Source organism: Neoarius graeffei, chromosome 10, assembly GCF_027579695.1.
Source record: "Neoarius graeffei isolate fNeoGra1 chromosome 10, fNeoGra1.pri, whole genome shotgun sequence".
NCBI lineage: Eukaryota > Metazoa > Chordata > Actinopteri > Siluriformes > Ariidae > Neoarius > Neoarius graeffei.
Window position 1 is genome coordinate 31,838,960 of NC_083578.1, and position 27,060 is coordinate 31,866,019.

General features: G+C 38.6%; 1 protein-coding gene across 3 annotated transcripts in view; it reads left to right on the top strand.

Annotated features, from left to right (window-relative positions):
• Window positions 1-26,812, top strand: part of LOC132893018 (cyclin-dependent kinase 17) — a 132,885-nt gene extending 106,073 nt beyond the window's left edge. For 2 of the 3 annotated variants that reach the window (XM_060931710.1, XM_060931712.1), the window contains 7 exons: window positions 7,366-7,463; window positions 7,636-7,741; window positions 9,491-9,533; window positions 9,678-9,768; window positions 11,219-11,296; window positions 15,030-15,141; window positions 21,867-26,812. In XM_060931710.1, the coding sequence (XP_060787693.1) occupies window positions 7,366-7,463; window positions 7,636-7,741; window positions 9,491-9,533; window positions 9,678-9,768; window positions 11,219-11,296; window positions 15,030-15,124 (511 nt within the window). In that variant the 3' untranslated portion in view covers window positions 15,125-15,141; window positions 21,867-26,812. The remainder of the gene's footprint in view (window positions 1-7,365; window positions 7,464-7,635; window positions 7,742-9,490; window positions 9,534-9,677; window positions 9,769-11,218; window positions 11,297-15,029; window positions 15,142-21,866) is intronic. The other variant, XM_060931711.1, reaches the window with a different exon arrangement.
• The last annotated feature ends 248 nt before the right edge of the window (window positions 26,813-27,060 follow it).

Genomic DNA, 27,060 nt, shown 5'->3' on the forward strand with positions numbered 1-27,060 from the left:
TAGATTATTAATTCACAGGTGCTGAAACTTCCAAAATGTCTCTTATCTTGCCAAGGCCGAGGTCTCTTAATTTCCTGTTAGTGATCATGATTGACTACAGATGGTAGCTTCTCTGTGCCTTCATAAAAAGGGCTTGTTTACAGCACTCATTGGATTGACCAACACACAGTAAAATGGGAAAGTCCAAGGAGCTCAGTGCAGATCTGAGAAAGAAGATTGCAGATATATACAACTTCGGAATGTCTCTTGGAGCCATATCTAAACAACTGCAAAGTCCAAGATCAGTTCAAACAATTGTATGCAAGTTATTGTGAGGTGTCGTCACTTTGCCAAGCCACTTTGCTTCAGGAAAACCCAAACTATCACCCTCAGCTGCAAAGAAATTGGTTTGGATTGTCATGAACAACCTGGGAACCACCATGGCACAACCCTGCCATGAACTGGAAGCTGATGGATCACTGTCTACAGTTCAGATCACCATGGACTAAGAGGCTGCTATCCAAGAAATAACCCTCTGCTCCAAAATTGACACCTTCAAGCTTAACTAAAGTTTGAAGCTGACCACATGGACAAAGAAAAAAAGCCTTCTGGAGGGAAACTGTATGGTCAGATGAGACAAAGTTTGAGTTGTTTGGCCACAATGACCACCATGTACAGAGGGACACTGTACCAGCTGGTGGTGGTGGTAGGATCATCATGCTCTGGGGCTGTTTTGCTGCCAGTGGAACTGGTTCATTGCACAAAGTGGATGGAATAATGAAGGAGGACTACCTCAGAATTCTTCAGCATAAACCATCAGAAACTTGAACACGACTTGGGACTTACAACAGGACAATGAAACCCAAACATGCATCAGAGCTGGTTGTGGAGGAAAAAGCAGGCTAACGTTAAACTTAAAACAAGTCTTGACTTCAACCCTATTGAAAATATATGGACCGTTCTTGTAAGTCGAGTCCATGCCAAGAAAAATAATAATAATAATAATAATAAATTTAATTGAACTCTACCCATTCTACCATGAAGAATCGTGAAATATCCAACCAGAATTCTGCCAGAAGCTTGTTCATGGTAAACAAAAATTTTTGGTCAAGGTGAACCTTGCAAAGAGACATTTTACCCAAATATTAGGTGTGCTGTATGTATATTTTTGACCCTGTATGTATAATTTTGACCCTGTGTTGATTTCAGAAAACCCAAAGAAAATTAAACCGTGTGCAACAAATTCTAGTGTTTTTTTTAAGACGTATGCTGTACATTCTGACACAGAAAAAGAACAGTTCTAAGAAATTACTGAAAGCCCAAATATTGCCATGACATTCATGTCACTGTATGTAAAGTTCTGACCACAACTCTGTGTGTGTGTGTGTATACAAAATATTTTATATAAAGACTGGGAGGGGGAATTGACATGTTAGCATAGCCTCTTATATAATCAATCTCACATGCTGGCTTCTGCAATATGTGGAAGAGAACTTGTATTCTCTTGTTTCTGTAAGAGTCGGGGTTGAACAAGGAGTCAAACCAAAACAGGTTGTTACAGATGGTTATATTTATAGCTAACAACGTCTGCATGTAGAGGCCTTGGGCCCCTGGGTGGAGTGTAGGGTACAACTGTGTTTATGCATTTAGAGAGGCCTGAGTTATACCGAAATGACAGGGTGTAGTGTCCATCCTCTTGCTTCTGAGATGCATGTGTCTGAATTTGTAGGTGCAACTTTTTTTTTCCCAGTTCCTGCTTAACTTTTATATAACATTAACCCAGCAATCTTTAAAATCAATTATTATCAAAAAAAGGACAGCCAGCTGATGTATTAAAAAAAATTATAATTGAATAGGCTAGCAAGTAGGGGAGGGAGATCTGAAGACTATTTTTGCAAGTTACTGAACAGAACAACCAAACTCCTTTCCCTATTGATGAATCTCGCTTTACAAGGAAATAAAACCTCAAAGACAAAACAGAGACCGCTTAGGCCAAAGTACCTTTTCAAACAAATTTAATAAAGGACCGTTAGAAAATTATTGCTAAAATGAAAACAGAAAAACGTGGGTAGTATTTTTAAAATGTTAGATGAAAATGTACATAACCTCTACTAATGTCTTTATTTTATAAATGGGAAGGTGATTATCAGATGAGTGAGTATAATTTTTTAAAAATACTGAGTTAGCACAGTTGGTTTATAACTTTTATTAAATATTTTTAAATTAAGCAATTCGTATGTCATTGTTTTGGTTTTTATTGCACTTCTGCCAGTAAAATTGGGGGGGGGTCAAAACCATTTGTGATTTTAGTAAGTTGTAACTCGGGCTATTTATCGAAGGTGCTTAAAATCCTCATTTTTGTCCATTTTGATGGATATTATACTGTACACTGGGGAAAAAAAAGGAATACGCGGTCAGTCAGATTTAATAGAACATATTACCTATAATATAGGTTATAATTTTGACTCCAGCATGGCAAAAAAAAAAAGGTCTGAGCATGCATATTTGCTTCAAGACAAAAGTAGTGATCTAGTTCACAGCTAACAGGAAAACGATAGTCCGGCAGCAGAGTATACAGCCTAGCCAGTGTTATTTATGAAAGATTGTGATGTAGGCTGTTGGTGTTATCCCTGTCTCATGGAGATTTGTAGTTTTTCCAGTCAAAAGTCATCGACCCTCATCCCACCTCAGACTAGCATGTAAATAAATACGTTGGTCAGTCTTTGTCAATCTCATGCCAAATAATATGTGCAATATGTGCCTATATTATGTTGATTACGCACCAACTCCACGTTCAAGTGCTTGGCATGCAGTGTATATGGTCAAAGGCAAGCATGGTATTTCAGCAAATATTTGTAAAAGAAAATCCTTCAATATTACTCTACCTTGTAAGTCAGAATGGTTCTTTGGCTTCTGCCATTTTGTATTCTTCAGCGTGTAAACAAATGCATGTGCACAGCTGTCCATGAAGGGAGCTCGAAGCATGACTTGTACTTACAAAAGTGGCGTAAAAGTGAATTACACTTGGCAACTGTAGGGGAGCCCAAGAGCAAAAAAACTGCCAATTCTCATGTAACGTGAGCCAAGTACTTTATGAAATCTTGTGAGGATGTTGGTACTGACATGAAGAAAGACCGTAGTATTAAACATGAATTAAAACAAATATGGTATCATAGCACAGAGACCAGTGACTTGGGTTTCATCTTCAGCTTGGCTGAGCATACAGGCTTCGATTGCACTCAGGACTTCGAAGTTACATGATCGAATCATGTTGGATTTGCAAAAACAAATTGTGTTCCTATAACTCGATTCATTCATGTAGAACCAGTGTAGGCATTTGAATCAAGTAAATTCAGTGCGCTTTTCTTTTCCGTGTATCCATGGCTAGTTCTGTTTCTGCGAAGGGGCGGCACAGTGGTGTAGTTGTTAGCACTGTCGCCTCACAGCAAGAAGGTCCTGGGTTCGAGCCCAGCGGCTGACGAGGGCCTTTCTGTGTGGAGTTTGCATGTTCTCCCCGTGTCCGCATGGGTTTCTTCCGGGTGCTCCGGTTTCCCCCACAGTCCAAAGACATGCAGGTTAGGCTAACTGGTGGCTCTAAATTGACCGTAGGTGTGAATCAGCCCTGTGATGATCTGGCGACTTGTCCAGGGTGTACCCCGCCTTTCGCCCATAATCAGCTGGGAAAGGCTCCAGCTCGCTTGCGACCCTGTAGAACAGGATAAGCGGCTACAGATAATGGATAGATGGATGTTTCTGCTAAGGTGCTGTTATACTCGCGTTCCCTCCCCATGAGTTCTACCTGACGGCATACTCATGGTGTGCTTTATTTTGAGGTGGTTAAGTACAAGTACCTCATGTTTCTTCAAAGTGTCAATGTTCGATCTCGCCTTTGAAACTGAATTTTGCCACCAGCCATTGCTTACGTCGTGTCCATTGTGTAAAATCCGAACCAGTTTTAAGTAACTGATGTTGAATTTTTTTTCAGCATCATCTCCTCCGTGTTCTCGGTCATGTTGCTGTGTTTCCAAACAAAAAAAAAATTGGAAACACAAGCTAAGGAACCACCTACCCTTGTTGGTTATTGGTTTGTTTGTGTGTCTGTCCAGAAGAAGGCAAGCTGATTTCATAAATAAAGTAACATCTGGTTCATAAAATAACTTGGCATGTCTGAGCTTTTTCAGCATCACTGACAAAATACGTTTTGTATCACGGTGCTTGAGGTCCCTCTGTAAAGACGTGATGGAGACATTTTAATTGTTCACGATCGAAAATCATCATACCAGCCACGCTTGCTAGCACAGTGATTTGCCTGTAATTCTGGTACTTTTTGTATAGTCTCTCTCTACGTTATCATATTTGACCAATAAACAGGCTTGTAGTACTCGAGTCCAGGACTCGGACTCAAGTCTTACTCGTGACTTGACTTGGACTTGAGCACTGATGATTCGGACTCGTAAATTGGAGATGAGGACTTGGATTTTTCTTTATTTTTGTAACATGCCATAATAATTTGGCATATTTATATATACTTTTTTTTAACTAATTTTGTGCAAGAGAATGCACATTCACCTGTTCATACGTCATGTTCAGGAACAAACTAACGTTAAAAGCACTAAAATGCCTGGAGAGAACGCCCCTAGGATTGTCCACTTTGCTTATAAAGACTTCTCGTGCAGTGGGAAAAAATGCACTGCTATGTGTTCCATGTGAAGAACTATCAAGGAGATGATGGGGACAACCTCGAACTTCAATCATCATTTGACAAGACTACACCCAGAGAAGTAAGGGAGACGCTACAGTGGTGCTTGAAAGTTTGTGAACCCTTTAGAATTTTCTATATTTCTGCATAAATATGACCTAAAACTCCATCAGATTTTCACACAAGTCCTAAAAGTAGATAAAGAGAATCCAGTTAAACAAATGAGACAAAAATATTATACTTGGTCATTTATTTATTGAGGAAAATGATCCAATATTACATATCTGTGAGTGGCAACAGTATGTGAACCTCTAGGATTAGCAGTTAATTTGAAGGTGAAATTAGAGTCAGGTGTTTTCAATCAGTGGGATGACAATCAGGTGTGAGTGGGCACCCTGTTTTATTTAAAGAACAGGGATCTATCAAAGTCTGATCTTCACAACACATGTTTGTGGAAGTGTATCATGGCACGAACAAAGAAAAAGTGTTGTTGATGCTCATCAGACTGGAAAAGGTTACAAAACCATTTCTAAAGAGTTTGGACTCCACCAATCCACAGTCAGACAGATTGTGTACAAATGGAAGAAATTCAAGACCATTGTTACCCTCCCCGTGAGTGGTGGACCAACAAAGATCACTCCAAGAGCAAGGCGTGTAATAGTCGGCGAGATCACAAAAGGACCCCAGGGTAACTTCTAAGCAACTGAAGACCTCTCTCACATTGGCTAATGTTCATGAGTCCACCATCAGGAGAACACTGAACAACAATGGTGTGCATGGCAGGGTTGCAAGGAGAGCCACTGCTCTCCAAAAAGAACATTGCTGCTTGTCTGCAGTTTGCTAAAGATCACATGGACAAGCCAGAAGGCTCTTGGAAAAATGTTCTGTGGACGGATGAGACCAAAATAGAACTTTTTGGTTTAAATAAGAAGCGTTATGTTTGGAGAAAGGAAAACACTGCATTCCAGCATAAGAACCTTATCCCATCCGTGAAACATGGTGGTGGTAGTATCATCGTTTGGGCTTGTTTTGCTGCATCTGGGCCAGAACGGCTTGCCATCATTGATGGAACAATGAATTCTGAATTATACCAGCGAATTCTAAAAGAAAATGTCAGGACATCTGTCCATGAACTGAATCTCAAGAGAAGGTGGGTCATGCAGCAAGACAACGACCCTAAGCACACAAGTCGTTCTACCAAAGAATGGTTAAAGAAGAATAAAGTTCATGTTTTGGAATGGCCAAGTCAAAGTCCTGACCTTATTCCAGTCGAAATGTTGTGGAAGGACCTGAAGCGAGCAGTTCATGTGAGGAAACCCACCAACATCCCAGAGTTGAAGCTGTTCTATACAGTGGAATAGGTTAAAATTCCTCCAAGCCGGTGTGCAGGACTGATCAACAGCTACTGGAAATGTTGAGTTGCAGTTCTTGCTGCACAAGGGGGTCACACCAGATACTGAAAGCAAAGGTTCACATACTTTTGCCACTCACAGATATGTAATATTGGATCATTTTCCTCAATAAATAAATGACCAATTGCAATATTTTTGTCTCATTTGTTTAACTGGGTTCTCTTTATCTACTTTTAGAACTTGTGTGAAAATCTGATGATGTTTAGCTCATATTTTTGCAGAAATATAGAAAATTCTAAAGGGTTCACAAACTTTCAAGTACCACTGTATGTTCATTGCCCTGTTGATAGCGGGGCTTGCTTGCTGACTGATGAACTAGCTAGTGTTAACCCTCTCATGTTATTTGTCCTGTTGATAGCAGGGCTTGTATCAGACTCGACTCGGATCAATACTGGACCCGACTCGAAATTTTCTTTAATGACTTGGACTTGACTCGGACTTGAGACTGGACCCAGACTCGAAGTTTAGTGAGTCAACTACAACGCTGCCAATAAACAGATTCAAAACAAATTTGGTCAAACATAGATCAGAGGCTACTATATTGAATTGTCAAATCGCATCATAACAGATTTGGTGTCATTGTCAAATATTAAATTGTTGCCTTGAGAATCAAAATCCGTATCATCAGCTTGTGAATCGTTTCAAAACTACAGTATATGAACTTGTACAGCAGTACACATACAATAGAAAATATGCTACCATCTGCTCATATCACCCCCATTCTTTCTCAGCTTCATTGGCTACCTGTTCTGTCCAGAATTAAATATAAATTCATACTACTCACCTTCAAAGCTCTCCATAACCTTGCTCCTTCTTACATCTGTGATCTCCTGACCCCTTATCCTCCATCCCGCTGTCTTAGATCCTCTAGCTATAATCTCCTTGCTGTTCTTTGCACTAGACTACCCTGGGTGGCAGGTCCTTCAGTGCCATGGCCCCCAAGCTATGGAATTCCCTTCCTCAACCCTTCCGTGACTGCTCTTCTCTTCCTTTCTTCAAATCTCATCTCAAAACCTTTCTGTTTCATGAACATTTCTCCACTCACCACTCTTTAGCACCTCTCTTTTTATTTTTTTGGTGTTTTCTCTGACCTATGTAAAGCGACCATGAGTTTGAGAAAGGCACTATATAAATGTAATTTTATTATTATTATTATTATTATTATTATTATTATTATTAATAATAATAATAATAATAATAAAGTACATTTATATAGTGCCTTGCGTTAAATCAAAAGCTTTCTCTTTGTCACATTACTTTAATTGTCGTGTATAGGGGGGTTGGCTGTATATTCTATGAGATGATTACAGGACGGCCTCTGTTCCCTGGGTCTACAGTAGAGGATGAACTTCATCTCATATTTCGCATACTTGGTAAGAAGTGCATGCATCTGTACGTATGTCTACTGCAATTAATCTGTGTTCATTATTTTGGGCACTGAGTTTTATTGAGTATCCTTTATCACACAGGTGTGTGTGTGTGTGTGTGTGTGTGTGTGTGTGTGTGTGTGTGTGTGTGTGTGTGTGATTTAAAATGTGTCTTCAGGCACTCCTACTGAGGAGTCCTGGCCAGGGGTCAGTACCAGTGAAGAGTTCAGAAACTATAACTTCCCTCGATATCGCCCCGAGCCTCTTGTCAATCACGCGCCCAGGTGTGTGTGTCTCTTCATGCATGCCTGAGATTTGTGAATTTCTGTAGTCAACTCGTATACATAAATATTTATGGATATATCCATGTGCATGTGTTTCTATGTACAACCCCAATTCCAAAAAAGTTGGGACAAAGTACAAATTGTAAATAAAAACGGAATGCAATAATTTACAAATCTCAAAAACTGATATTGTATTCACAATAGAACATAGACAACATGTCAAATGTCGAAAGTGAGGCATTTTGAAATTTCATGCCAAATATTGGCTCATTTGAAATTTCATGACACCAACACATCTCAAAGTTGGGACAGGGGCAATAAGAGGCTGGAAAAGTTAAAGGTACAAAAAAGGAACAGCTGGAGGACCAAATTGCAACTCATTAGGTCAATTGGCAATAGGTCATTAACATGACTGGGTATAAAAAGAGCATCTTGGAGTGGCAGCGGCTCTCAGAAGTAAAGATGGGAAGAGGATCACCGATCCCCCTAATTCTGCGCCGACAAATAGTGGAGCAATATCAGAAAGGAGTTCGACAGTGTAAAATTGCAAAGAGTTTGAACATATCATCATCTACAGTGCATAATATCATCAAAAGATTCAGAGAATCTGGAAGAATCTCTGTGCGTAAGGGTCAAGGCCGGAAAACCATACTGGGTGCCCGTGATCTTCGGGCCCTTAGACGGCACTGCATCACATACAGGCATGCTTCTGTATTGGAAATCACAAAATGGGCTCAGGAATATTTCCAGAGAACATTATCTGTGAACACAATTCACCGTGCCATCCGCCGTTGCCAGCTAAAACTCTATAGTTCAAAGAAGAAGCCGTATCTAAACATGATCCAGAAGCGCAGATGTCTTTTCTGGGCCAAGGCTCATTTAAAATGGACTGTGGCAAAGTGGAAAACTGTTCTATGGTCAGACGAATCAAAATTTGAAGTTCTTTATGGAAATCAGGGACACCATGTCATTCGGACTAAAGAGGAGAAGGACGACCCGAGTTGTTATCAGTGCTCAGTTCAGAAGCCTGCATCTCGGATGGTATGGGGTTGCATTAGTGCGTGTGGCATGGGCAGCTTACACATCTGGAAAGACACCATCAATGCTGAAAGGTATATCCAGGTTCTAGAGCAACATATGCTCCCATCCAGACGACGTCTCTTTCAGGGAAGACCTTGCATTTTCCAACATGACAATGCCAAACCACATACTGCATCAATTACAGCATCATGGCTGCGTAGAAGAAGGGTCCGGGTACTGAACTGGCCAGCCTGCAGTCCAGATCTTTCACCCATAGGAAACATTTGGCGCATCATAAAACGGAAGATACGACAAAAAAGACCTAAGACGGTTGAGCAACTAGAATCCTACATTAGACAAGAATGGGTTAACATTCCTATCCCTAAACTTGAGCAACTTGTCTCCTCAGTCCCCAGACGTTTACAGACTGTTGTAAAGAGAAAAGGGGATGTCTCACAGTGGTAAACATGGCCTTGTCCCAACTTTTTTGAGATGTGTTGTTGTCATGAAATTTAAAATCACCTAATTTTTCTCTTTAAATGATACATTTTCTCACTTTAAATATCTGATATGTCATCTGTTCTATTCTGAATAAAATATGGAATTTTGAAACTTCCACATCATTGCATTCCGTTTTTATTTACAATTTGTACTTTGTCCCAACTTTTTTGGAATCGGGGTTGTACATAATGTTGTTGCAATTTATGAGCTTTGTGTTTTTGTTCACAGGATAGACAGTGATGGTGATGACTTAATTATGCAGTTGTTAAAGGTCAGAAAGTCCAAACTCTAATAATGATAATTATAATGGTGACACATGGCGCTATGTGACAGCAGAGCAATTAGAAAAGAAAGTTTGATATTGTGTGTGTGTGTGTGTGTGTGTGTGTGTGTGTGTGGGTGGGTGATTATCTAGTTTGAGGCAAGGCAGCGTATCTCGGCAGAAGAAGCTCTCAGGCATCCCTACTTCAAGAGTTTGGGGGATCAAGTGCAGCAACTGTCTGACAGTAAGGACTAAATGCTACAAGTTTGAATGAATACAAATTGAAATGAATTCCCTGTTTTGCCATAAACTTGAAACATTATTTTCAGCAGGTTAGCATCCCTTTCCGAAGCAATTGATTTGAGTATTTTAAGCTTGCAAATTAATCAAAACTTATCGAATAATCACTTAAAATGTGAGGTAATTGTACAACCATCTGTGTCATGCCACCTGACATGGGCACCAACTTATGAAAGTTATCGTGACGCTTACAACAGCCTAGAAATGTGTGACGTCATATCAACCAGTTTGATTTCTTAACTGCCATATCCCAACCCTAATAGAAAGATGAGAGGATCAGTTGCACTTTTTATTTAAAATAAAGCAGACTTGAATGCAGTGGCTGCTTTTTGAAACAGTCCATTTCTTGATTAAATATAAAATATCACACTTACTGTATAGGATATGAGTATATGCTGAATTATGCTCATAATTATGCTATACTTGTGGTCTTTTTTCCAAAATATTATTGTTGTTTTTTCAAAGCCAAAACATTCGTCTGGGATTTTAAGGTCTGATTATTTTCAGAGGATGTCTTACTCAAATATTTGCATGTGTACTTAGTCATAACTTATGACACAGTTTGCCTTTCCTCTTGATCACTTGGCTCTCTTTCCAGTGCAGGGATAATATTTTTAATGGTTGATTAGTCTCTTATGACTTTATTATATACCGTGAAGTGTAATCCAGAACAAAATGTGCTGTTTTGTATACATGGGTCTAAAAAAAAAACCCTTTTTTTTTTTTTAAATGAATGAATAATGCAGTGTGTTTCAAAAAATTTGATATTATTTGAGATGTTAATATCCCAGAAACTACATAGTCTAGAGAAATGAAACTGAACAGGCTTAATATTGAGCAATATAAGATTTTATTCCTCAAAATTTGAATGAGAAATTCAAAGGTATGTGGATTCCATGAACGATTTCACAAATTTTCAATATGTGCGCCACCCAAGACACATACACACAAACAGCCTTCCTCTTTGAACTTTTTGTGCCGTGTCCAAATCTGCATTGCAGTTGGTGCACTTTTAGAGAATTCTCTCATAAATGTACGCTGCACAGTCTTGTTCAACTGTGTACGAGCGTACTCGCACACAATACGTCTTTTTCAGTGAATGGCATTTCTGTACCTAAAAAGATAAAAAACAAAAATTAATCATAAAATTTTGACCTGTTTCGACACATGCTGTTAAAATTTGAGGTCAATCGAGCGAGAATTGGCAAAGTTATTAGATTGTGAAATGATATCAAATTTTTTGAAGCACCCTGTATTTTGGAGGGGGGCCAAAGCAACTACAGAGCTGGTATTTATTCTTACAAAAGCTTAAATTAATAACATTTGTATTGTATATAAACCTGGACAAAACCCGTACAGTACAGTTTGGTGTTGACTCTGAAATTTCTCTCTAGCGGCCTCCATCTTCTCGGTGAAGGAGCTCCAACTACAGAAGGATCCAGGAAAACGTACAACAACATACTCCGAGTCAGGTGAGTTGGTCTGGTAGCTTGTGAAGATAAACCCAACTCTTGCTGTACCATTACACATGGACCGCTTAACATGGAAATGGTACAGTACTGTGTGGGGTACTGGTATGACTGCAAGAGTTGCAGTAGTATTGCTGAGGGTTTTAAAGACCCCCATGTTACTTCAGGGCCCAGAAACAATGCAGCCACCAGCAGTCAGAAACTGACACGGACCCTGACAGGGTAGAGAATGACTGGCACAACTGTGCATAGAAAAAGATGAGCTTTACATGAACTGCATTTATACAAAGTAGATGTGTATAATAAATTGGCCAGTAATTGTAAAAAAAAAAGCCACAAATACAGTGGTGCTTGAAAGTCTGTGAACCTTTTAGAATTTTATATATTTCTGCATACATATGACCTAAAGCATCATCAGATTTTCACATAAGTCCTAAAAGTAGATAGAGAGAACCCATTTAAACAAATGAGACAAAAATATTATAATTGGTCATTTATTTATTGAGGAAAATCATCCAATATTACATATCTGTGAGTGGCAAAAGTATGTGAACCTTTGCTTTCAGTATCTGGTGTGACCCCTTTGTGCAGCAATAACTGCAACTAAACGTTTGCGGTAATTGTTGATCAGTCCTGCACACCGGCTTGGAGGAATTTTAGCCCATTCCTCCATACAGAACAGCTTCAACTCTGGGATGTTGGTGGGTTTCCTCACATGAACTGCTCGCTTCAGGTCCTTCCACAACATTTCGATCGGATTAAGGTCAGGACTTTGACTTGGCCATTCCAAAACATTAACTTTATTCTTCTTTAACCATTCTTTGGTAGAACAACTTGTGTGCTTAGGGTTGTTGTCTTGCTGCATGACCCACCTTCTCTTGAGATTCAGTTCATGGACAGGTGTCCTGACATTTTCCTTTAGAATTTGCTGATACCAGTGTATCGATCAAATCAATAGCTGGATGTCACAAAATTTTCTTCAGCTGAACACAGATAAAACAGAAGTAATTCTATTTGGAAAAAAAGATGAAAGACTCAGGATTACCACTATTCTTGACACAAAAGGGATTAAAACTAAAGAAATGGTTAAAAATATTGGTGTTTCATTGACAGCGAGCTAAACTTTGAGAGTCACATGAAAGCAATCACTAAAACGGCATTCTATCACCTAAAAAACATTTCCAAACTAAGAGGACTTATGTCAAAAAATGATCTGGAAAAACTAATACATGCCTTCATCTCTAGTAGGGTTGATTACTGCAATGGCCTTTTCACAGGCCTGCCAAAAAAGACCATCAAACGAGTTCAGCTGGTTCAAAATGCAGCGGCTAGGGTTCTCACACGAACAAAAAGAACAGAGCACATTACTCCAATTCTAAGGTCCCTTCACTGGCTTCCAGTAAGCTACAGAATTGACTTTAAAGTATTGCTGCTGGTATACAAATCTCTAAATGGTACAGGGCCCAATTACCTCTCTGATATGTTGCAGCGGCCTAACCCAATCAGATCTACCAGATCAAAACAGAAAAATTTACTATTAAAACCAGTTGTTAAAACAAAGTGTGGTGAAGCAGCTTTTAGCTACTATGCAGTACAGCTATGGAACCAACTGCCAGAGGACATTAAAAATGCTCCTGCTGTTGGCAGCTTCAAATCTAGGTTAAAGACCAAGCTGTTTTCAGATGCTCTCTGTTAAATAATTAATATTGTCTTCTTTACATTCTTTATAATCTTTACTTCTCTGCATGTTTTAAATTTACTTTAACTTTATCCTATTTTATTCCTTATTCTATTCTGCTGGGTTTTTTTTTCTTCTCATCCTATTTGAACTATTACTTCATTTTATTATTTTATTTTTGCTATTGTTTAATTCTTATTTTCTTTTAATTCTTTTAATTCTTTTAATTAATTGTTTTAGAATAAAAATAAAATTATTTTATGTAATTTTATTTCTCTATTTACTGTTTTTGTTTTTACTTCTGTAAAGCACATTGAACTGCCATTGTGTATGAAATGTGCTATATAAATAAACTTGCCTTGCCTTGATATAATTCAGAATTCATTGTTCCATCAATGATGGCAAGCCATCCTGGCCCAGATGCAGCAAAACAGGCCCAAACCATGATACTACCACCACCATGTTTCACAGATGGGATAAGGTTCTTATGCTGGAATGTAGTGTTTTCCTTTCTCCAAACATAATGCTTCTCATTTAAACCAAAAAGTTCTATTTTGGTCTCATCTGTCCAAAAAAAATTTTTCCAAGAGCCTTCTGGCTTGTCCATGTGATCTTTAGCAAACTACAGAAGAGCAGCAATGTTCTTTTTGGAGAGCAGTGGCTTTCTCCTTGCAACCCTGCCATGCACACCATTGTTGTTCAGTGTTCTCCTGATGGTGGACTCATGAACATTAACATTGGCCAATGTGAGAGAGGCCTTCAGTTGCTTAGAAGTTACCCTGGGGTCCTTTGTGACCTCGCTGACTATTACATGCCTTGCTCTTGGAGTGATCTTTGTTGGTCAACCACTCCTGGGGAGGGTAACAATGGTCTTGAATTTCCTCCATTTGTACACAATCTGTCTGACTGTGGATTGGTGGAGTCCAAACTCTTTACAGATGGTTTTGTATCCTTTTCCAGCCTGATGAGCATCAACAACGCTTTTTCTGAGGTCCTCAGAAATCTCCTTTGATTGTGCCATGATACACTTCCACAAACACATGTTGTGAAGATCAGCCTTTGATAGATCCCTGTTCTTTAAATAAAACAGGGTGCCCACTCACACCTGATTGTCATCCCATTGACTGAAAGCACCTGACTCTAATTTCACCTTCAAATTAACTGCTAATCCTAGACGTTCACATACTTTTGCCACTCACAGATATGTAATCATTTTCCTCAATAAATAAATGACCAAGTATAATATTTTTGTCTCATTTGTTTAACTGCGTTCTCTTTATCTACTTTTAGGACTTGTGTGAAAATCTGATGATGTTTTAGCTCATATTTATGCAGAAATATAGAAAATTCTAAAGGGTTCACAAACTTTCAAGCACCATTATACATTATAATGTCACTGCAGTACTGATCCATCAGCCAAGTTATATGTGGAATTGTGGTTGTCTCTTTGCTGTGCTGTGCTGTAGTCTTATAAAGTGATACATGTCAACCAAATAAAATGGCTATTGAGTGTAAGGTAGTACCCAATAAACTGGCGTGTGTATGTGCATCATTCCTGTTTACTTGTGAACTGAGCTAAATGGGCAAACTGTGTGTGAATTAAAATACAGTCAATCGTACAGCTCTGTTTGCCACACTCAATTTGGGTGTTACGCAGGTGGTAACTTCCTCTATGTCCTCTGAAGTAATGTTAGGCGATCTTGAGTCTGTACATGATTCAATGAAAATTGAGCATATAAATCGATTCGACTATGTTCTTGCCAAGTGTATCCATGCTTCTGGCTTAAGGGTGTGTTAAAAAATGGCTGGACTGTGGTTTGAGTCTTTAAAAATGTTGGCTGAAACGTCTGCACTGCTGGATTTCAATAGACATGCTTTTATGACAAAAACCTTCATCTAGCTCTTAACGTGTGTACATCTGTTGTCTTATGTGAAAGACCCTGTCTCAATGTTTTCCTGTCTTTCTGTCTGTTGTTTTTTTTTTCAATACTATTTGGCTTTCTTTTCTCACTGTTCATTCCCCCTTTTCTAAAACCATACCCAACTTGCCCTCTTAAGCAACGCCCCATAAGATGGGTCCTTTGCGTTTGGAATGTTTGCAGAGAGAAGGAGCAAAGTTGAATCCAGCTCCCTCTTCCCCCTCTACCGGCTGACTCATTATACCACTCTGGTAACTAAACACTCTCTTTTCTTCTTATCTATCACATCCCACTGTTTTGTCTTTTGTTTCTTGTCGTTGTAAAAGACTAAAACCCTTAAATGTCCTGTTTTCTCTGTTCATATTTTGCTCACGCGCATCAGTTTGTCAGTTTTCTTTTTTCACATCTAAAGATTCAGACAGTTAAGTAAATATTCTCTTTCAGGCGTTCATAAACACGCTTCCTTTTGTATTTAAAAATTCAGGAAGGGTATGAGCACAACATGCCAACAGATCTTTTGTGTTTATTTTTGTGCAGATAAGTATGTATGACTAGCATTTTATGATGGCTGTGTGCGCGTTTGTTGTTGTTAACAAAAATTCATGTCTATACTCAAATCTTGAATTAAAAGTTACACAGTTAAAACAATTCCTTCTACACAGCTCGAAGCAGAGGGAGATAAACCACAAGGTGGCATCAGAGTCCTTTACTTTCAGTTTGACTGTTTAGGTATTAGTATTTTATAATCAAGATATATAATTTTTTTTTTTAATTAAACCTTTATTTTACCAGGAAAGAAGACCCATTGAGATTAATAATCTCTTTTACAAGGGCATCCTGGCCAAGAGGCAGCACAGGTTACAAAATTAAAATTACAATTTACAGGAGTCTAAAGAAAAAAAGAAAAAAAAATCATTTAAAACAGTTATGCAAAACAGTTTTTGCATAATAATTCATTATTAATTGAATAAGTCATTAATTATAAATATGTTGTGTACAGATACTGACTAACATTAAAATAAAATTACCCAAAAATGAAATATATTTCATCAGGGTTTTTTTCCCCCTCCCCCTTTGGGTAGTTCCACCAGTTTTTATTCTTCCAAAAATTGCTTTTTTTCTAAAACCAAAAATCTTTTTTTTTTTCTTCAAAAAAAAAAAATCACTGAGCCATGTGCTCCTTTTCCCACCAGAGTCAAAAAATAAGTAATCAAGTCCACAGTCAAGTTAACAATGTGTTAAAGGGGAACTGAAGTCATTTTTAAAAGGATAGTTCGGGATTTTTGACATGAATCTGTATGGCATCCCCATCCATAGTGTCGTGCAAACACACTGACTTACCCCTGACAGCATCCTGTGAGTCCAGTTCTTGTCCAGTTTTGGTCCAGACGACAGTACTCCGGCAAGTTTGTTGGGATCACGAAAGTAAAACGTTTTTCGTCTCAAAACAGTATGTGTTCAAAAGAGTGATATATTTGCATCACAAAACCGTTGCCAAATAAAAAGTCAGACCTCGAAATCGCTTGGCACTATTTTCTCTCCCTTCTTATCACTGTGCACTGCCGCCAGGTGACAGCCACGGCTGTTTCATTCATTGTTTTAGTGATGGGAATTTCGGCTCTTTTTCGGGAGCTGGCTCTTTTGGCTCTTCTTACTATAAGGAGCCGGCTCTTTCGGCTCCCAAACGGCTCCTGAGATTTTATTTTTGATTTAATTGCTGCAATTAACTAGTTAATTAATTACATTATTATTTATATTTTATCAATAGGATGTTTTCCATTTTATTTTTTAGTTTTTGTAGCCATTGTAAAGCTTTGTAAAGTATAGCAGTGTAACAATGTTCTAGCTATAGAAATAAAACTTACTTACCAATTAATAAATTATTTTCTCACAAACATAATGCAAAACTGTGTTATATTACCAATATAAAATACACAGAAGACATCAACTGTTTATACTTTATGGCTTTATTTCACACTCGACCTTGAACAAAATGCCACAAAATAAATTATGAAGTATAAATCAGGCCTAAGAAACTATGAAGCAAAGTTGGAAATTATTTTAACAAACACAGAACAATGTGCAACAAAATATGTGGCACCTTGAGCGCATGTAAAAAGAGAAAAAAGTGCCGCACTCTGCTCCACCAGTAATGAGAAGCCGCTGGAACAGCAAATATGCTCCTGTTATGACGACTGCTGTCTCGTTGTATACAGCAGATTAATCTGGCCATGCCAAGACGGTTGCCGACTGAACCTGTCAATTTATGAGCGACAGTTTATATCATGAGCTTTAGGAATTCACGGCAACAAAACAGTGATCATGGTTGTCAAATAGACAATCATCCTTCAGCTGAGCTGAACTCTCTCTCTCTCTCTCTCTCTCTCTCTCTCTCTCTCTCTCTCTCTCTCTCTGAGGCACCTAAGGACAAAAAACTGATTCGGTTCCCCAACTCGGCTCCCACCGAAGAGCCGGCTCCCGTCGTTCACTTCAAAGAGCCGGCTCTTTGAACCGGATTGTTCGCGACCGACACATCACTACATTGTTTACTGCTAGCAAAGTTAGCGACAACATGTCTGACTACGATGGTGAAATGTGTGCGGAGATTCAGCTACATCTTTGTTGCTACAGCCTGGATAGTCGCAAGTGCGCACCATTTTCACAAATATATTATTGTATAGGTTATAGAAGGTGATAAATTTGTCGCTGTTCTTGCTCTCAAATTAGCTTGTTAGCGCCGCTGATCTGAACTCCTAATCACTGCCAAACAATGGGAAAGGTGTTGATTCCTGCGCAGATGTCAACGTGCAGTGATGCCGAGGGAGAGAAAATAGTGCCAAGCGATTTCGAGGTCTGACTTTTTATTTGGCAATGGTTTTGTGATGCAAATATATCACTCTTTTGAACACATACTGTTTTGAGACGAAAAACGTTTTACTTTCGTGACCCCAACAAACTTGCCGGACTACTTTCGTCTGGACCAAAACTGGACAAGAACTGGACTCACAGGATGCTGTCAGGGGCAAGTCAGTGTGTTTGCACGACACTATTGATGGGGATGCCATACAGATTCATGTCAAAAATCCCGAACTATCCCTTTAATCTCGCTTTATTTCTTAATTAACATGTTATTCAATTACGTTTTCAGTTTTAGTCACCTTATATCGTGACCCGTATTGGCAACTAACTGCAATTAAATATTATACTTATCGGCCTATTCGGTTTTTAGCCGTGTTGAATTTAGTTCGTTTGGTCCACGGCAGGCGTCGCTTATCCACGCGATCTTCACAAGACTTGTGCGAGACTTTGAAACGTGAAGTGTCAGCCAGGTGTCAGTGCCGCCATTTTGAAAACTGTTTTCCAAATGAAATATTGCACAGAAATGAGTTTAAATGATGATTACTGCCGACTTTTTTCAAACTTTCCTGATTGCTATCAAAACAAACAAAAAACTTCCGGCTTGATTACATCAGCATTCGAAAGCATCTTTTGACAACGTTGGCAGATGTTGGTCGCTTTGATTTCCGCTGTACTTTTTACTTCCATCCTACGATGTCTCGCACAGGTCTCAACAAATCTCGTTTACGGCCATTGCTTTGACATGTGGACTGATATATTACATAGTATATTTCAAACACTCATAACTTGCTATAGCAGTGACAAAATAGCTCTCAAAAATGCATTCCGATATTTAATTAAATGAGATAAATAGAATTTTGATGATAAAAAATTTGCCTTCAGTTCTCCTTTAACGCCATAAATCAAAGACTTAACTAGCCTCGCTTAGGTGTCGATTTCTAACAATTATCGAGAACAGTGGTCAAAGGATCGATAAAAGGATGAAGTGACTGCTGATATCAGTGATTTGCAACACAAATGAATAGTGTCGTGGAAAAATGACAAACACCAACAACAGTCTTGTCCTTTCTCAAGTCAAAGAAGGATTATTGCAGAAACGGACATGTAGTGATGAGGGTTCAGCACAACACTCATACCGCCTCTTTGTTCTCAAATCTATATATATACTCTTTACTGGATAAAAGGGAGACATCTGTTGCATACATGCCCTGATCACGCTCCAGGAGTGTGATCAGCTCTCAAGATGATTGTTTCTTCTCTAATCGCTGGCTTACATGCACATCTGCTACGCACGTAACGAGCATAATAAGATGAACATGTTTTGGTATAGAATGTTCTAAGTCGTTAGTCCTTGAAGAGGCAACACCCAGTGAAAAGGAAAATTACAAAACAGTACGACACTAAAATTTACTCTACAATCGTGAAGATTTGGAAAACATAGCAAGTCAGTGGGTGGACACTGACAATGATACACCAGTAACCTCCGTCATTTCCGTAACAGATGAAGAAATCATCGCCTCCATTCCTGATCCTTTAAGTCAGCCGATGAACTGCGATAGTGACTCAGAAGGAGAAATTTGTGATGAGAATGTGACTAAAATTAAAGCAGTCCAGGATTACAGGTTTCTTCAGCAAGTAAAACTGATGGGACACTAGTATCGTACTCTTACTAACTGAAAGTTGACAATATTCGCATTATTTTTGATGACATTGTGTCACATGCGTGTGCAGCGGCTCACCTCGAACTGCTACTCGCATGCACCTGTTGCTGACGAATCACAGCGCACGTTTGTAAGGACTCTGAAAACAGACAGACTTTGCGAAGTATACGTGCTGTACCTTGTGTCTCTCTGACTTTTTGTATATTTGGATTTTGCCTTTCATTCTTGCCTCAGCTGTTCTGTTTGTGCCTCGCATGACTCTTGCCCGTTTCCCCTCTCTGCTTTCACATTACGTTTCAGATCGGTTTGCCTGCCCGTTTGTAAATAAACACTTTCTGCAGTTACATTCGTCCATCCTGCTTGTTTACATGACACTTTTATAAATATGTAAGTGAATTAAGCACAAATATAAATTAAACACAGTTGGTCTTGTTTTATGTAAGAGTGAGTGTTTGGTGTGACATTTCAGTATTATGAACCTTTAGATAGAACGAACTATTTGGACATCCCCAAGGAGTTCGTTATAGCAGGGTTGCAGTGTATGTTGCTTGTGGGCTTCCCTTTAAATACAAGATCTAGAAGCCTTTCGTACATAATCTGCTTTGTATTACCAATTATTGTAATTATATACAGTTGCATGCAAAAGTTTGGGCACCCTTGCTGAAAATGTCTGTTACTGTGAATAGTTAAGTGAGCAGAAGATGAACTGATCACCAAAAGGCATAAGGGTAAAGACAAGACATTTCTTTTCAGCGTTTTATGCGAGATTTGTGTATTATTTTTGTTTTGTACAATTGGAGAGTGAAAAAAGAAAAGGAACACCATGCGGAAGTTTGGGCGCCCTAATACATTTGAGTTCTCAGGTAACTTTTACCAAGGTTCCACACCTTAATTAGCTTATTGAGCTGTGGGCTTGTTCAAATTCTTCGTTAGGAAAAGTCAGATGATGCAGATTTCAAAGCTGTATAAATTCTCTGACTCCTCAAACTTGTCCCTAAAATCAACAGCCATGGGCTCCTCTAAGCAACTCCCTCGCATTCTGAATAATAAAATAATTGATGCTCACAAAGCAGGAGAAGGCTACAAGAACATAGCAAAGTGTTTTCAGGTAGCTGTTTCCTCAGATTGTAATGTTAAGAAATGGCAGTTAACAGAAACAGTGGAGATCAAGGTGAGGTCTGGAAGATGAAGAAAACTTTCTGAAAGAACTGCTCATTGGATTGCTAGAAAGGCAAATAAAAACCCATTTGACTGCAAAAGACCTTAAGAAAGATTTAGCAGACCCTGGAGTGGTAGTGCACTGTTCTACTATGCAGTGACACCTGAACAAATATGACCTTCATGGAAGAGTCATCAGAAGAAAACCTTTCCTGTGTCCGAGCCACAAAATTCAGCGTCTGATGTTTGCAAATGAGCATCTAAATAAGCCTGATGCATTTTGGAAACAAGTCCTGTGGACTGATGAAATCAAAATAGAACTTTTTGGCCACAATGTGCAAAGGTATGTTTGGAGAAATAAGGGTGCCAAATTCCAGGAAAAGAACACCTCTCCAACTCTGAAGCATGGGTGTGGATCGATCATGCTTTGGGGTTGTGTTGCAGCCAGTGGCACAGGGCACATTTCACTGGTCGAGGGAAGCATGGATTCGAATAAATACCAGCAAATTCTGGAAGCAAACATCACACCATCTGTAAAAAAGTTGAAGTTAAAAAGAGGATGGGTCCTACAATAAGACGATGATCCAAAATGCACCTCAAAATCTACAATGGAATACCTCAAGAGGCACAAGCTGAAGGTTTTGCCCTGGCCCTCACAGTCCCCTGATTTAAACATCATTGAAAATCTGTGGATAGATCTCAAAAGAGCAGTGCATGCAAGACAGCCCAAGAAACTTGTAGAACTGGAACCCTTTTGCAAGGATGAATGGGCGCAAATCCCCCAAGTAAGAACTGAAAGATTATTAGCTGGCTACAAAAAGTGTTTACAAGCTGTGATACTTGCCAAAGGGGGTGTTACTAAGTACTGACCATGCCAGGTGCCCAAACTTTTGCTTCAGGTCCTTTTCATTTTTTGGTATTTTACGCCTGTAAATGATGGAAATAAAAATGTAATCTTGTGGAAAATATTAAAGAAATGTCTCGTCTTTACCCTTATGCCTTTTGGTGATCAGTTCATCTTCTGCTCACTTAACTATTCACAGTAAGAGACATTTTCAGCAAGGGTGCCCAAACTTTTGCATGCCACTGTAAAATATTTTGCTATACATTTTTACTTTTGTCTTCTTTCCTTATACAGTTCTTGTTCACGTTGAGTGATGTCTCTATGGATATGTGTAATCCCTAATGAGCTGTCCAGCAGCAGCACAGTCAAACCTAAATTTTATTATGAAGATCAATTCTGTCTTTATAAATGGAACTTCATTTTTTCTCTCTCTCTCTCTCTCTCTCTCTCTCAGCCCAGGGGAAGTCCCGTCGACAGAGTGTATTGTTTTAGAAATGGGCCCTAATACTGATAACATCACACCTGCTGCACAAACAAAATACTTTACCGCACCACAACAAAGGACGAAGAACCTGAAACCTTGCACCACACAAAGGAGGGAAAAGACTTGGACATTTGATCTGAGGAATTCTTCACTACACAGTCAAGATATAGGATTGCACTCTTCAATAAAAATGGAATACCTTCACTCATAACACACATCCAACTTGTGAAGGAACGTGAGAATCATCAACTGCTGCTCATACGTTTATTCTTATAATCAAAGAGACTGATATAAAGGAAGAGGAGACAAATCAAGAACACTTAGATCACCCAGATGGGATAGTAATACTTTAATCCAGGTCATGCTGTACATTAGTTTATATAAACCTTAGCAGTATACCTCATTTCCTCTCCATGCATCCAGCATTCGTTTACCCATGTGGTTGTCCATGTTAGTGTGTATATTGGCATGCTGGAAAGATTAGTTGGGAGTCTCGTGTGTGTGTGTACAGTTGCATTATGTTTAAATATTGCCTTTGAATGATTTCAGTAACCTTAAAGAAACTTTCCACCCCGACATGACACACACTGCTATATTGGTACAAACTGTGGTTTCAATTAACCCTGGCACCTTACACTAGTTAAGCTCAGGCCGTCTCCTGTAAATTCATAACTAACTAATGATCTTGGAGGACTGGAAACTGAAAGAAGAGATGGACATGACACTGAATTTCACAGTGCATGATCAGCAATGCTGTCTTTATAGTGTGCACTACCTGACGATTCTGAACACTTCGGAGCCATTTTGGACACTGTCCAAACAGGAAAGGGTATTACAAGACTGAAGAGTATTATGCTACTTCGAAGTGCTCGCTCGATGAAGAGTACTCATTGTGGTAAGCAGATAGACTTGCCCTGTGTTGTGTAGGATTATCAGCTATTTTATTATTTCTCTCAGCTCACGTTTTCTGATTCCTCACCATTTCTTACACTGTGCCCTCCCTAATTATGTGGACCCTTCATGGAAATGAGCAAAAATGAATCTATAAAAATAACAACATGCAATAAGTGATATTCTGAGCTCAGACATAGAGATAATTTGTTTGGTTTTATGTTTTGTTTTTTGTTTTTTTCTCCCCGAAAGTCTTATGTAGGGCATATTTTTCTATAAAATTCTGATTTCAGATTGATCAGCATCCATAAAGTTAATAATTAGTTGGAAACGCTTGAAGAGGGATATTAGTTCGCGCCGCCCTCCAAAACAATCTCACTTTAAGTTTGTTAGCCCGTGCAGAAGTTTGTTTGTCTGGCATTGTCCTACTGAAACAAAGCATAGCTTTCCCAGGATGAGACGTTGCCGCGATGAATGTCTCTCTTTAAATCGCAATATACCGTATGCCCCAATATATCAATGGTACCTTTACACACATGGAACTCACCCATAAAGTTCCTTTATATTCATGGGTCTGTGCATGCGCATTTCACCTCAATTCAGACCACAGGTTGACAGTAGGGTTCAAATCCAGAGACTGACATGTCCACTGGAAAACAGTGGTTTTGTGTGGTGAGGGTGTTTTTTTTTTTTCTTTTTTCTTTTTTTTTAAACAATTCCTGTGTTAATTTGGAAGAATCTTTGACCATGTCTGAATGTCCCGGCAGAGGCAGCCAGGGGTTGGGCTGAAATATCCTGATTCTTGGCAGAATTCACAATCCTACAAGAACCCCAAACCACTGTCATATTGGGACAGATGCTCAGATAGTGTATCGGATGCTCTTTAATTGTTTGCCTTCACCATTTGTTGGCAAACATACTGATGGTATGCGCGACTAAAACATGATTTTGGTCTCACCGGACTACAACACATGATGGCAGTCATCGTTCTCATGACACTTGGTGAAGTTCAGAGAATCAATTTGTGAGTGTCTTAGAAAGGGCTAATTTCATGCAACTCTTCCAAACAGCTTCTTCTGAAAGAAGTGTTTTATACTTAACTTTCAGATTTGACAATCAGTAGAATCAATTCTAAAACTGTGATATTTGAGCTGTTATTTTCACTATCCTCCTCAGTGTGCACGTGGGTCCAGTTCTTAGCAAATTTCCAGCTGTCAGACATATGAAACTTTTTGTTACAGTCCTAATTAAGTTTAAAGTTATTTTTTTTATTTCGTTTGCATTTTTTTAATATTCGTTACCTGATTTTTTTACAGGTCGACAACCATGTCTCTCTTGTGCTGAAATTATATATCATATTTATACACAGGGAAAAGAACATGGCAACAACAGCTTGTCGGTGCTTTCAGCATGTAGTCTTTTGACAGAAAATACTTCTGTTTAAGAAAGTAGGTCTAATGTTATTTTAGTACATTTTTCCTGTTTGTGTGGAACATTTTTTTTTATTTTCTACAATCATTTTTGCTCATTTATTTTATGACCAGGGCTTATAATTCTGGTGGGCACTGTAACTTCCCTATGGCTGCTGGGAGTCGAGTTATCCAAGAGTATCATTGCACCAAGAATGTCATTTTTAAATCTATCCTTTATTTATTCAGGTTAGTGCAATTGAAATTAAAAACACTTTTTTTCAGGGGATCCCTGACCCAGGTGTTCACAAGTATCAATACCATAGTCATACATCAGGGAACGTTTCCTCTAATGGTTGAGGAGCCCTGAACAATACAGGGACCAGTGAATAGTTTGGATGATCTTAACACTACAGTGTTTTGTGAGAAACTGCCCAGATTATTGTGAGGCAAACATTTCTACTGTGAGTTATGTGCACTGGTAAAACACTGCTCGGTTGGTTAGCATAGCCAAGGACTTAACTGTTTGACTTCATTGTTTGTTTTGCCCCCCAATCATACTACTTATGTTACTTTTTTGTCATGCAATACTAAAGAAAAGAACGCATTACTACAAATGCACAGAATGTTCAGGCTGCCTTACATGTTTGGCCAAAAATAATGAATAATTTGGACTTGGCCAAATGAGTAACAATGTCGGATATTTTGACCAAGTATGTTGTTTCACTGTTTTGTTTTTTGTTTTTTCCCTGCTGTTTGTTGATACTTTTAAGTCAAATTAGATTATGACAGCAATACAGTTGCATCGCTTAATAAATAGATTAAACAAATAACTGTTAATGGTGCAGTAGATATACAGTAATTATGTTGCAAAAAATTTCTCAGTGCACAAGAGTTTGTGGCTTTATCGTTCTGTTCTGCTTTGTTTTTGCAAAAGTGTTCTAATTCAGTTTTATTGACGAGCATAAAATGACACTGCTATAATTTATGCAACAATCCCAAACAATTTAACAAATACTGGTACTTGCATTGTAACGAACTTGAAATTGAGAAAGCAATGCAACAAGCTTTGCAAGTCTGTCATAGTAATAGTATGCATATTTGCCTATAGATATGACTATATACAGTGTAAACTAGTGCTCTGGGAATTATGAGCAGCATACAGTGTCAATTATTATAACTTTGTGTGTGGGGGGGGTTGTGCTGTATTGCAAATTGTATCAAATTGAAGTATATTAGAATAGGAATTTGACTTCTCATTTTGAAGTGATGTTCTACAGAAATAAAATTAAGTTTTTAGACTGGATAAAAACTAATAACAAGTCCCCAGAATTACTTTAAAAAAGTCTAAAAACTGCATAAACTATGAGTATTTAAACCCTACCCCCCCCCCTTGTTTTGCAATCTAAATTAGGACTAGCATTTAATTTTTGACAGCTCACACATTTAAAAAAAACCTTAAATATATTAAGCAGGGTATGCTTGTGTCCAGCCGTATGATTGTGCAATGAATATCTGTGTTTGAACTGTCTCATAGTTAAAATGGCAGATCAGTTCAATCATGAAGACCTAAGAACTGTCTGTGAAGCTTTGAAGAAGTTGTTGGAGGAAAAAGCAGGAGGTGGTTATTAAAGCGTCAGCAAATTTTTGAACCATCTCAGGAGCTTTGTGAAATCCATTATAACAAAGTGGAAAAATTGGATCACAAGCCAGACACTACCCAGATCAGGCAAAACTGAATGCATGGGCAATAAGGCAAATTTTCAAAGAAGTATTCAAGTTACAACATTGAAGGGCTCACTGACTGAAATAGAACGTGCAGACGTCAACAATATCAGCTCTTCACAGATCCAGTCTTGATGGGGGAGTGGTCAGAAGGAAGCCACTTCTGAGAAAGGCAATATTAGAAAATCTGAGAGCTTTGGGGAAAAATTGTGGTCTTGATGAGACTAAAGTTGGAGCCATTTGGTCTAAAGCCAAAGCATAGTGTTTGGCACAAACCAAATACAGCCCAACTCCCAGGTAACACCATTCCTATGATGAATCACAGTGGTGGTAGCATCACATTCTAGAGTTGGTTTTCAGCAGGAGTTACTGGAATGTTTGTTGCTAGTACAGGCAACCTGGATGGAGTCAAAATATGCAAATTGAACAGAACCTGTTTTAGTCAGCCAGACATCTGCATTTAGGGCAAAAATATATGCTCCAACAGGCTTTTAAGCCAACACACTCAAAGCAAAAACTTCAGAGGAATAGGTTGGGGGGGGAAGGTATGCATTAGAATGGATGAATCAAAATCCAGACTTAAATCCAACTGAAAATCTGTGGTATGAATTGAAAATTGCCATCCACCAAAATTATCCATTTAACATGACGATTTGGAGAAATTTGCATTGAGAAATGGAAGAAAAAATCCAAAAATCAAAATGTCCAAAGCTTATGGAGACACATCTGGGACAATTCAAATCTGTGATCACTGCAAAATGACAATTATTCATTTTTAAATGCTTCTGTGTTCATCTAAACAATTTATTTTTATTTCTGTAGAGAGTCAATTCAAAAGGACTAGAAAAAAAAAAAACCTCATTCTGATGCGCATAAATTTTCCATTTAAATACAGCAGCAAGCATTGGGGGGGGGGGGTTTACTTTCTGGGGACAAGGTATATGGTGATGCTTCTCTTGTTAGTACTTTGTGTTTGCCTGTTGAGATTTTTGGGGGATGAACAGGAACGCATTATACCATATGTTGCTTACGTTATCTTTTGCTAAAAATCTTGCTTTCTGAAATAATTTTGTAGCAATTGTAATTAATCAATTAAACTGCATCCACAAATCACATAAACCATTCAACTTCAAGACTGT